The 11,778-nt window shown below is 58.7% G+C and overlaps 1 protein-coding gene across 5 annotated transcripts in view; it reads right to left on the bottom strand.

The window, feature by feature from the left end:
• Positions 1–11,778, bottom strand: part of PTPRF (protein tyrosine phosphatase receptor type F) — a 95,517-nt gene that overhangs the window by 10,091 nt on the left and 73,648 nt on the right. For 3 of the 5 annotated variants that reach the window (XM_077752038.1, XM_077752041.1, XM_077752039.1), the window contains 9 exons: positions 10,785–10,811; positions 9,324–9,441; positions 8,666–9,244; positions 7,932–8,029; positions 7,480–7,733; positions 7,295–7,388; positions 6,476–6,691; positions 6,005–6,159; positions 3,233–3,348 (listed from right to left, as the gene is read on the bottom strand). In XM_077752038.1, the coding sequence (XP_077608164.1) occupies positions 3,233–3,348; positions 6,005–6,159; positions 6,476–6,691; positions 7,295–7,388; positions 7,480–7,733; positions 7,932–8,029; positions 8,666–9,244; positions 9,324–9,441; positions 10,785–10,811 (1,657 nt within the window). The remainder of the gene's footprint in view (positions 1–3,232; positions 3,349–6,004; positions 6,160–6,475; positions 6,692–7,294; positions 7,389–7,479; positions 7,734–7,931; positions 8,030–8,665; positions 9,245–9,323; positions 9,442–10,784; positions 10,812–11,778) is intronic. The other 2 variants (XM_077752040.1, XM_077752042.1) reach the window with 1 other exon arrangement.

Below are 11,778 nucleotides of genomic sequence, written 5' to 3'. Positions count from 1 at the left end.
TTCTTTTAAAAAAAAAAAAAAAAAAAAAAAAAGATACCTTGCCATGCCCCTGGTCCCTCTGTCCCTTGTGATCCCTGGTTCTCTCAACACTCCGGGGACCACTGTGTCCAGAGATGCCTCTCCCCGCTGGCGGCCCCAGTTCCTTGACTTCTGCATCTCTGGGGACCCATGACCGGCCCCAGTCCACAGCCCCTTCTGAATGCCCTCATCCTCTGCACTTGACCTTTACCACATGTACACACCTCATCTTCGTCCCTCCTTTCCTCCCAGATCCCTGCAGCCAGTGACTGAGGATGGGACTCCTGGTTGCTCGGCAATCCTCCTGGGCACACCCGCTCAGCGCCCACACCCAAGCCACACCTTCCCCGATCTGCCACTTCTCATTGTGGAGAAAACTGAGGCCACCGGCCCAGACCAACAGCATGTGCCCTTACACCGGCTTCACCTGCCTCCTGTCCTCTGCTGACCTAGAATTCAGGGAGGCATCACCACACTGCCCCACTGGGCTGCGTCACACCTCCACACTCAAACCAAGGGCCTGGAGCCGGCTTCCGGGTTCTCATCCCACAGGCGAGCGTGCCCCACCCCTGCATTAAAGGACCATCGTCAGTAAACAATTTCCATACTGATAGAAAGAGAAATCCGTTTTCAAGCCCGCACCCCTCTCTCCTCTCCTGCTGTGGTCCTGCCCAGCCTATCCTTCGCACCCCACCCTCTGGAAGGGATCTTTCCACCTGCTCATTCCCCACTCACTGCTCCTCAGCCAACCGAGAGGCTTCTGCCCCCAGGACCCGGCCACCAAAGCCTGTGGTCCTCCTGGGTACGTAGCCATCCCTGGCCTTGGCTTCAGGGACACTCCACTCCTCCCGTTCTCTTCCTCCTCGGCTGCTCCTTCTTAATCTCCCTGGCTACTCTTCATTCGTCCTTCCTCAACACTGCACCTCTTCCTGGTTGCCCCCCTCCTGTCCTCCGGCTTTGATCACTGCAGGCCACTCGGCACCGCCCACGTCCATGGTTTCAGGCGGACGGTGGTGTGGAGGTCCAGACCCACAGTCGCGGGTGCCACCTGGAAGCCCCTCCTCAGTGCTTAGCCGTAAGCCCGAGCCCTTCACGCTTCCTGAGACTGTCTTCCACCCCACGGCCGCTCTCCTCACCCAGGTCCTCAGCAGCTTTCACTCACTCCCTGGCTTTCCAGTCTCCCGGTTTCTCCCCTCCAATCTGTCTCCCACACAGCAGCCAGAGCAAGATTTCCAAACCATGGTTCTGACCCTGTCGCTCCCCTGCTGAAAACTTTTAATGCCTCCCTGGCACCCTCATGATGGAGTCCAAACCCTGAGCCTGGCACTCAGGTTCCTTTGTGACAGACCTCTGCCTGCCCTGTAGTCTCACCTGTGGGCTCTCAGCACCCCAGCTCCAATGCAGCAGGACACCCAGTGCTTATGTGCTGACTCTGAGTACTCTTTCCACCGAAGGGAGCTCCCTCTCACCCCGTTTGCTTAACTCATGCCCACATGGCTTGGCACCCCTTCTCAGAGGGAGCTTCTCTGCCCTGCAGGCCCCTGGCATCCTGAAGCATGGATTCCTTACAGATGTGATTATGCTGGGTCGCTACGGCCCGCGAGGTCGCCTGGCTCACTTGCTCTCATGACACATGACTTTGCAACTCAGTCACCATGGGGCGAGGGAGCCCAAGCCACGTAAAAGAGGCCTCATGTGGTTGTCACAGATAACAAGCCCAGGTGGGCTCATGACCGACTCTAGCATCAACACTAGACATATAAATGAATGAGTCTTCAGAATTGAAAGGACAGGAAACTTTTCCATAAAAGCCAGACAGTAAATATTCTTGACTTTGTGGATGTATGGTAGATGCGACTTAACTTTGCCTTTGTAGCAGAAAAGTAGCCATAAATAATTAATAAGTGTATAGGCATGGCTGTGTTCCAATAAAACTTTATTTGCAAAAACAGATAGTGGACTATATTTGGTCATGGGCCAAAGTTTGCTAACCTTTAAGTTTTAATGTATTTATTTTGAGAGACAGAGTGTGAGCAGGGGAAGGGCAGAGAGAAAGGGGAACAGAGGATCTGAAGTGGGCTCTGTGCAGACAGCAGAGAGCCCGATGTGGGGCTTGAAATCATGAACCTTGAGATCATGACCTGAGCCGAAGGCAGACACTTAACTGACTGAGCCACCCAGGCGCACCACACCCCCCTTTTTAAAGTTTGTATTTATTTATTTGCTGACCTTTGCTTTAAATGATTCTAGCTCTCAGACTCCAAGTTTTCCAGGTGAGGGCCCAGACATTCTGGAATAGAGACAAGCTGTTCCTGCTATACTCTTGTCTGAATTTCTAATTCACAAAAACTTTGAGGGAGTAACACGTAATCATTGTTTTAAGCCATTAGGTTTTGCAGTACTTTAACATGCACGGATTTAACTAGCTCACAGACACACAAGTCCTGGCTGTACGTTAGTTCACTCATTCAACTCAGTTGTCTGTGTGTCCATTTCACAGGTATCCAATTAGAGCCCACTGTGTGCACAGCACAAGGGATGACAATGAACAAGGCACAGTTCATGGCCCCACAGAGCTTGCATTGTCATTGAGGCCATTCTAGCCCAGGGTAAGAGTAGTCGTAGTGGAAGAAGCAGAGAGGCTCTGGGAGCCAGGGGAGACCCCCAGGCCTGTGTGGGGGCTGGGGCAGGCTGGGAAGCTTCTAGGGGAGGGGTCTGAGCTGTGTCTACCGGGGCTCAGGGAGGGAGGGACACTTGAGAAAGAAGAGACAGCCAGAGAGCCATGTGAGAGTGGCTGGAGAAGGAAGGGCAAATGGAAAGCCCTGTGTGGGGTCCCTGTGTTCACACCGCAAATCCAGGCACTCTATCTCACCACAAGTGACTGGTGGGCATTTCCTACCAACACACCCCTCTTTAGGGCAGAGGAGACAAAGGGCAAGCATGGAGGCTGGCCACCTTGTGGCTGGGATGTGGGCTCTGTGGGTGTCCTTAGCCTATATTAGGAGTTCTTGACCCAAGCAAGGTAAGGCAGGGCCTGAGTAGCTGTTGGATATAGAAGCTTCTGTCACTGCAGTGAAGTGGATGGGGATAAGGAGAGGGGCAGAAAGAAGAAACAGGAATAGGAAATGTGGGCCTGAGGCCAGAGTCTCTTGGGTTGGACTCGAGGACCTGCAGGCCTGGGCTGGGGGCAGGTGGACTGGGGGAGCCGCCCTACCTGGCGTCTGGTAGTTGAGCCTTCGCATCTCCACCGGATCCGAGGAATGGGCCAGCAGGGAGTCCTTCAGCCCGACTGACTGCTCATCCTTGGACGATGGCGAGTGTGTCCTCTTCCTGAAGAGGCAGAAGGATCGGCTGGTGAGAATGTGAGGTCCAGGCGAAGGACAGAGATGGGCGGTGTGGCTGGCTGTGGCAGAGCCCCTGTGTCTCCGGCTTGGTCCCTTCCACTGCCCCACCCTGGGGCCTCTGAGCACAGGGGAGCCAGTGGCAGAGCAGCTTTAACATGGAGAACACAGGGTGGGGCGGGCGGGGAGACGGGACTGGGGAGTGGACAGAGAGCCAGTGCAGCGAAGGGGGAAGGGGTTGCAGAGGCTGGTGGCGCCTTCCAAGAGAGGGCAGGTCACTGTCGGGCAGTGGCTGCTGTCCCCAAGGCCACCACAGCTGAGCAGCAGGGGCCAACAGGAGTAAACATGCAAACAACACATACGATATGCAAATATCACAGAGAGCTGGGCCCCGGCTGTCTGTCTCTCAGTATCAGGGTAAGTGTCCAGAGCAGCAGGGGAGGGACAGGGAAGGCGTCACCCTAGCTGGGCAGAGTCCTCCCTTACTGACCTCAGTTCCCCCCTCTACAAGGACAGGGTCAGAGACAGACTACGGGGTCTAGCTGCTGACAAGCATTCAGGACCTGCTCCTGCTACGTGCACGTGGGTGTTTGCATAATTGTGCATGAGTTGTGTGGAGACACACACGTTCCCCCTGCCCTGCAGCCAGTGCTCTTTGCACATGGGTCTCCTGTAGCCCTTAGGTAATCGTAGAGAACTGGGAGCTCGTAGAAGGCTCTGGTGAGCTCGGGATCAGTCTGTGCACTCTGGGGAAGCGCTGACATCTGCACTACGCTTGTGCCCTGGGGAAGGGGCATCCCCTGTGCAGCATACAAGTTGAGACAGTGACAGAGCCCACCCCGGTCAAGCCGACCAGACAAGCAGAGGCCAGGAGGCTTCCGGTCAAAGCACTGTCCCTCCCTGCTGGGCCCAAAATGTGCACAGGGATAAGGAGTGAAGGGGGAGGCGTGTGAAGAGAGAAGGAACGAGTCCTACCTTTCTTGTTTACTAGGTCCCGAAAGATAGGCAAGGACAGAAGAGACGAACGGTCATTGTTTCCGCCAAGCACTCAGGCCCTCTCACGACATGGGGACCTATTTACGGCACCTATATGGCCTTCACAGGCAGGGGGTTGGCTCTCCTGACAGACACCAGGACCCAGACGGCACGGGAAGGAGGACACTCCTCAGGGTCCACCCCCCACTAGTCCCCGTGCCCTGGACCAAAAAAGCCTGTCCCTATTCACCCTGGGAGGAAGGAATGAACTCTTCCGGAAGGAGGCCCTTGGTCCAGGTCAGGGGGCGGGGACAGGGACAGGGGAGAGATGGGCCACAGAGCACAGGAACTCCTGTGCAGAGACGTGTTCGGACGCACAGAATGATGTGTGTTCACTGACAAACACTCACGAACAAGCCCGATGGGCTCAGAGTGTGGTGGGTGCTGGAAACACAGGCTGAGCTATGTGCCCAAGGAAGCATCACTGGGGGAGAAGAAACAGGGACCTGGGACAGCCTTGTGGGCCCCAGAGTTGGGAAGGGAGTCTTTTTTTTTTTTTAAAGTAAGCTCTATGCTCAACATGGGGCTTAAGCTCAAAACCCCACGGTCAAGATTGGCAAACTCTCTGCACTGAGAGCCCCTGGGAAGGAGTCGTGAAGGACGCAATGGCAGCGGGCGGGTGAGCAGGAGGGAGCGCTGCAGAGCGGAGGGGGCACAGCCCCAGCCAGCCGGACTACGTAGGCGACAATGTTGGGAATGGCGGGAGGGGCCAGACTGGCCAGCCAGGCAGTTCTGACTGTCAGGTTACAGAGGTCAGGCTTTATTTTGGGAGCCACTGCAAAGTTTTAAACTGACGGGGACAAATCTTTGGAAGTACCTTTCAGGATGGCAGGTGGATGGGTGGAAGGGGAGGCTCCAAGAGCCGGTGACTTCTACTGGCTGAGAGAGAGAGCACGGAGGAATACCGTGTGCCAGGCCCCAGCTACGCCTGGACACGCATGCCTCGTGGGGTGCCTACTGGGAGAGGAGGAGGAGATGTAGCCATCTTTAGGACAGAACTCCTGGGAAACCAGGTGGGGTGAGGGAAGTGGAGGGCTGAGGCTGGCACCCAGGTTTCTGGCTGCTAACTAATCCCTTGTGATAAGGACTGCAGGGGAGGAAAGTTAAGGGGAAGGTTCAAGACACATTGAGTGTGGATGTCATGGTTACAGCAGGCACTCAATAAATGTGTGCCAAGCTAACGTCTGGGGGTGCACGGGCCCGCAGAGGGGTCTGGACCTCTCTAGGCCTGCGTGGGAGAGCCAGGCTGGGGAGAGTCATCCAGGAATGGCAGCAGAGGAGGTGCTGAGGGTAGGAGACCAGGAGAGGGCAGTGTCTGGAAGCTTAAAGACAACATGTTCTCATCCACCGAAACAGAGAGACAGATGGACACATGTGCCCAGGGATGCGGGTGAACCAGCCTTCTGTGAAGCTTTGGCTCCTCGTGACACCTAGGTTGACACATACGCGTGTGCACACACACTGCTTCTGCTCTTCCGGGCTCCCGCCGAGCCCAGCGGCTGGGGCGCAGGCCGCCATGGCTGCCCTATCCCTGCGCGAACCACGCCAGGAAGGCCCTGGGAGTCCAGGGGCGGGTGGCTGCCTCTTGGGGTGCTGAGTGCAGCACTCACCTCTTGAACAGGAGGATGGCGATGACAATGAGGATGATGAGGATGACTGCCAGGACGGGGCCCGTCACCCACAGCATCTCGGGCTCCTCCTGCTGCTGGGCTGGTGTCACCTGCACCACAATCTCATCGGAGTAGGGGCTGGAGGCGTAGCGCTTCTGTGGCCCAGTGGAGGAACAGCATGGGCGGTGAGCTCAACATGAGGCCCCCTACCCGCCGCCCACCAAACCTTCAGAAAGGGCTCTGGGGCAGGGCTATGCTGGGCTCCATCCTAATGGGCTGACCTGAGCCTGGCCAGCTGGCCGAGTCCCTAGGGCTAGATCAGGTCTGGCCTTCTGGGTCCTAGGGGCTGGCACCTTTTGAGATCCCTAGTGCAGGTCTGGGGTCTCCGGGACAACCTTAGGCCTGGGGTCTCGTGGTGTTTGAGACTAGCCCGGTCTTGGGGTACTGAGAGCCCAGGCGGCTCAGGCAGACCTGGTCCATAGGTTCCTTCAGGGAGGCGAGCACAAAGCACTGATAGCTCAGGTCTGGAGACAGGGGCCGGTTGTAGAAGCCCCGGTAGCTCTTCTTGTCCCCCAGGGTGAAGGTCTCAGGGAGCACGTCCACCTGAGCAGCCACATATGGCTTCAGCCGCTCCACCTGTCGCCGACGTCGCCGTTCCCCACTCCCCTGCTCGATGGCCTCCAGGAGCTGACAGAGCAGAGCACAGGAGTCACGCCGGACCTCAGACCACGTGCCCCGGGCCTGTGGCCTCAGACATCTTCTCCCCAGACCGAGCCCGAGGCTCACCGTCCATGTAGCGGGCCTGAGCCTGGCCTGGCCCACTGTCCTCACAGAATGATGCCACTCACCGGCACAAAGCCACTCCTCCCTGCCCACCCAGAGAGGAGAGGCCCTCTGGGGAACCTGCCCCTCACGCTATCTAGAGGGCTGGCTCCACACCTCTGTGAGAAGAGGACAGGGCTTTCCCAACATGCAGGAGGCTCTACTCTAGCCCCTCTGGACTGCCCGAAGTCTGTAGGGCTCAGGAGCCTCGTGACCCGCACAGGGGCCTCTGCGTCTTCCTGTCCTGGGGGGATCCTCAGCAAATCCCTCTAGGGAGTCTCTGTAAGCCTTCCAGTTTCCTGGAAAAGTCCCAGGGGGCCACTTTCAGAGTCCCAGGGAGGACCAGCCGCCAGCCAAAGCAGCCAGAGAGGGACTCCAATCTCGGGGAGGGGGGAGCGGGTAACTGGGGCCACAGCCAAGTGGAGCAATGGGGCTGTCATGGCTGGTGCCCCGTCCCATCGCAGGCACCTCGTCCAGCTCTAGCTCCTCGGGTGTGCTCCATCTCGGGGCCAGCATGCTCCCGCCCACACGGTCGATGGGTACCACCACGATGTAGAACCACCTGGGCGGGCAGAGCGGGAATCAGGGCCGTCGTCACCCACGCGCCTGTCGCCAGCCCTGCCCTGCCCCCACCCACGGCCTCATCTGCACACCTGATGAGGGTGCTGTCCTGCACGTGGGGCATGGAGAGAGTGAAGCGACCATCCTCTATGTAGGCAGAGGCAGGCAGTGGCTTCTGTGGCAGAAGGTCCGGGGCCGTGCGGATGGACACAAGGTGCTGCAGGCCCCCCGCACTGCTGCCGCGGTTCATCAGCACAAACGAGTACTCTGTGTTCGGCTGCAGGTCTGCGATCAGTTTCCGCATGGAGTGCCCATCCACCTCCACACTCTGCCCATTGTACAGAATCTGTGGGAAGCAGGGAGAGGGACAGGCAGCACTTTGCGGTGAGCCCCTCCCTCTCCCCACCGCGGGCCTACAGGGCAGAGCGCGTGCGTCCACCTAACTGGGACATCGCATCACAAACGCCCACACCTGGGGCTGGCGTGACGGCGTGCGGCAGGCCTGCCAGCATGCTGGGCTTGGCTGGCCGTGGCCCTCACCCACCTTAAAGGGTACCGTGGACTTGTAGGAGTCAGGGACCTCCCAGCTGAGCAGCACAGAAGTCTTCATAGCAGCCGCCACACGGAAGTTCTTGGCAAACACTGTGGAACACAAGGAGGGGTGGGGAGTCAGCTCCGGCTGTGTAACGGAGGGCTGGGGCCAAGGGTTCCCTGCCGGGAAGAGGTGCTGGCCAGGGCGGAGGGTCAGGAATGGCTGTGTAGGCCAGGTACCCCATTCCGAGCCAGCTTCAGATCACACAGCACAGCTCTCAGCCCCAACTCCTCTTCACAGTGAGGACCGAGCCGGGCAGATGCCACAGGACCCGTGCTCAGGATCTCCAGAGGTGCTGGTCAGAGACCAGATGTCAGTGGGATTCAGTCATGAGAAGCACGTGACCCCACGCCACAGCACAGTGGGGCGTGTTCATTAGAAGTCAGTGGGTCATGGCCCCAAGAGATTAGTGTCCCACACCCAAGAACGGTGATGCAGTCCTAAGAAATCAGTGGGTCAAGGTCACGAAAGATTGGAGTCACACAGCAGAGGTCAGTAGGTCAAGGAGAGCAGAGGTCAGGGGTCGCACACTGAGAATGTGGCGCCTGTTCGCTAGAGGTTAGTGGTCACGGTCATAAGAGACTGGAGGGTCACACAGCAGAGGCTGGTGGATCATAGTTGCCAGAGGTCAGTGGGTCAAGGAGAGCAGAATTCCCCAGGCGCGGCCACATGCCCACAGCACACACCTTGCTCCACGGGCATGGTCCGGGACTGGATGCTGGGGCTGAGTGGGCCGGCGCCTTTGCTGGTACGAGCACGGACCTTGATGTCATAAGTGGTATCCGGCTTGAGGCCGGAGAGCACGAGGTGGGTGTCAGCAGTGATGTTTTGTAGCTCCTGCTGGCTGTTGATGTCACGGTACACCACAGAGTAGTTGGTGATGCGCCCGTTCCTCTCCGCCAGCACTGGGGGTTCCCAGGTCAGCTCCGTGGTAGAGGTGGTGAGCCCTACCACACGCAGGTTTTGGGGGAAGCCGCTGGGTGCATCCTCGGGAGTCGTGATCTCCTTCTCGAACTCCTCTCCCGGGCCAGCCCGGTTCTTGGCAGCAAGCCGGAAAATGTAGGTGGCCCCCTTGTGCAGGCCGGTGACTGTAAAGTGCTGGTCATCTTTGCCAAAATCCAGGATAGTGGGCTCTGCCTCGTCGGCACGGCAGTACCGCAGCCGGTAGCCCAGTAGTTCGCCGGGCAGCTCCTTGGGAGGGTGCCACTGCAGCAGCGCGGTGTTCATGGCTGTGGCGCTGACCATCATGGTGGGCCGGCCTGGGACTGAACAACCACGCGCTGGGCTCTGGCGCCGCCCCCCTTGCCGCCCCGCCCTCGCCTCTGTCCCTGACCCCTCACTCACCTGCCCCGGTTGTCGTCACAATTTTGGGCTTGCTGCGGGCACCGTCCCCCTTGGTGGTGTAGGCGGCAACGGTAACGGAGTAGGTGGTCTCTGGGGTCAGGCCACTGATGGTGGTTTCCTAAGGAGGAGGAGGGGCCCATTCCCATCACAGAGGGGCCAGGAGGCTAGCCCGCGCCAGCCACCTGAGGACCTTCGCCGGTAGGGAGTCCTAGAGCACACAGTGCCAGGGGTCCCAGGGAGGCGGTGCCGTGCGATGCTGGGCTCTGCTGGAAGCAGGGCAGGCAGGTGGCATGTGTGCCCAGGAGGACCCCACCCATCCCGGGAGCTGCATACTAGGAGCAGACAGCTCACCCTTCCTTTCAGATTAGAACAAAGGGCCACACTATTCCTTCCTCTGCTCCACTGTGAATGACATCTCAGGAGGTCTGTGCGCACATGACACACAGGGCACAGAGCTTCGCACGCATAGGGCACCTTGCGTGGCTCTTGGCACGCACATGCACGCAGCCTACAGTTTCTCTTGCATGAGCAGGCAGAGGGCCCTGCATGCACACACCACACCCACACCCACACCGACAAGCACGGTGGAGTGGGCCAAGGTGCTACCCTGCATGACCGGTCTGGGACCCCATCTGACCACATGTAGGAGTGGGCTCTGTGAATACCGTAAGCCTTGCAAATTCCTTGTGAGAAGGGAGGAAAGATGAGGGAAGAAAGATGAAGAGGACAGAAAACACCCACCCCGGGGAATGTACTACCCCGATGTCCTCTGGTGATGCCTAAGAAGTCAGCCAGGGCAGGGTCTCCCAGCCTTGGCAGGCCCTGCCTATATACCCATCTCCAGCCACAGCATCATTTCCAGACATGCGGAGAAACACCACAGGAGGCCAAGCCATGCCATACGGGGAGAGTGGGAAGAAGGGAGGGGCCCACCGTGCAGTGGGAACAGAGCTGTCACCACCAACCCTGTGTCCCTCCAGCTCCAAATCTTAGGTGGGGCCACCGCAGCTGCCACCAACCCCTCACAGACACCCTCCTGGCCCGGCTGGAGGGTGTCCCAGGGCTGGGGCTCCAGAATGCACCAATGATGGAACTGCCTCCCCAGGTTTCCCTCCCAGCCTGGGCCCAGGAGCAGGTGATTTTTCACTCCAGGGATCAATAAGGCCTAATGATCAGGATCGGATTTAACTCCATCCCTGTCTGGCCAGAGCAGGGGCCAGGCCCTGGTCGATCACAAACACTGGCCTGAAATTGCTGCTCGACAGGCGAGAAGTAAGGATTAGAGGAAATGCCAATCGCTGTTCAGCTCGCCGCTTGAGTCTAAACGCCAATTTTCTCTGGAGGTGGCTGGTGGCCTGCGGATCTCAGCGGCTCAGGCTGGGGGGAAAGGCGGGGGAGGGGAGCGTCCCATGAGCCCAGCCTGACCCAGGTCTTGCCCGCGCTCGCACACCTGTTACTTACATAGTCCTCGGACTCCTCTGGCCGCCACTGACCGCGGAAGGGAGAGAAAGGGAGACAGGATGTGAAGGACTCTGGCTGGAGGGGGCCCGGCCCGGCAGGGCAGAGGGAGCGCAAGGGCCTCTGAAGTGCCCATGAGGGTAGCACCCCGAGACCACTCCCCATCGGGAGATCCCAGCCCATGCCGTGAGTCAGGGCTGAGGAGGGGAGGGAGACCAGGAGGCACACAGCTTGAAGGGGGAGGGCTCCTGCATGGGAGGGACCAGAGAGAGCCACCTACAGGTGCTGTGAGGAGAGGCTGCCAGACAGGGGTGAAGACACCCCTCCACTCCTCTAGGAGCAGAGCGACTGCATCCTGGTTTGCCCAGGACGGTCCTGGCCTATGCCTGTTGTCTTGGTATGATTAGTCAGTGTCTCCTTTCACTCTCAAAGTCTCCCAGTTGGGAGACTGATTATACAGTTTTGCCAGGCAGGAGGGTGTCCCAGGAGCAGTGAGAGCTGCACTCAGGTTGGGAGGTGGGGGCAGGCTGGTTGGCAGGAGGATGGAAGTGTGAATGCCACGCTTGGAGCCTAGGCCCTTCCCCACAGGCACAGGGGGAACAGTCAGGCCCCTATTCCTTCCTGGGGGTGCCCAAGACCTCATTACGGTAGCAAGGCATGGTTCAGGGCTGGCAATGGCGCTGTTCCCTGGGACATTCATCAGGCCATGGTGCATGAAGGTGGAGGGACGGCGGTGTCCATTCTGTGGTATGGGGACACTGGAGGACTGAAGTTGGCTAGTGTCCAGCACAGCAAAGGGAGATGGCCCATGACAACTTCAGGCTAGAGGAACCACGGGGTCCTCAAAGTGTCGGTCTGGCCTCTGTCCACTGACCGCAGCTCCTCCTGTTCTGAGAAGCTCTGTTGGAAAGGCCTCGTGAGGAACATGGGCCAGAATATGGCAGGAGGCCATCAACAGGTCCCTACTGGCCACGGACACTTTCAAGGGTATGGCAGG

Source organism: Crocuta crocuta, unplaced genomic scaffold, assembly GCF_008692635.1.
Source record: "Crocuta crocuta isolate KB4526 unplaced genomic scaffold, BGI_CrCroc_1.0 scaffold367, whole genome shotgun sequence".
Lineage (NCBI taxonomy): Eukaryota > Metazoa > Chordata > Mammalia > Carnivora > Hyaenidae > Crocuta > Crocuta crocuta.
This window is presented reverse-complemented; position numbering and strand designations above follow the sequence as displayed.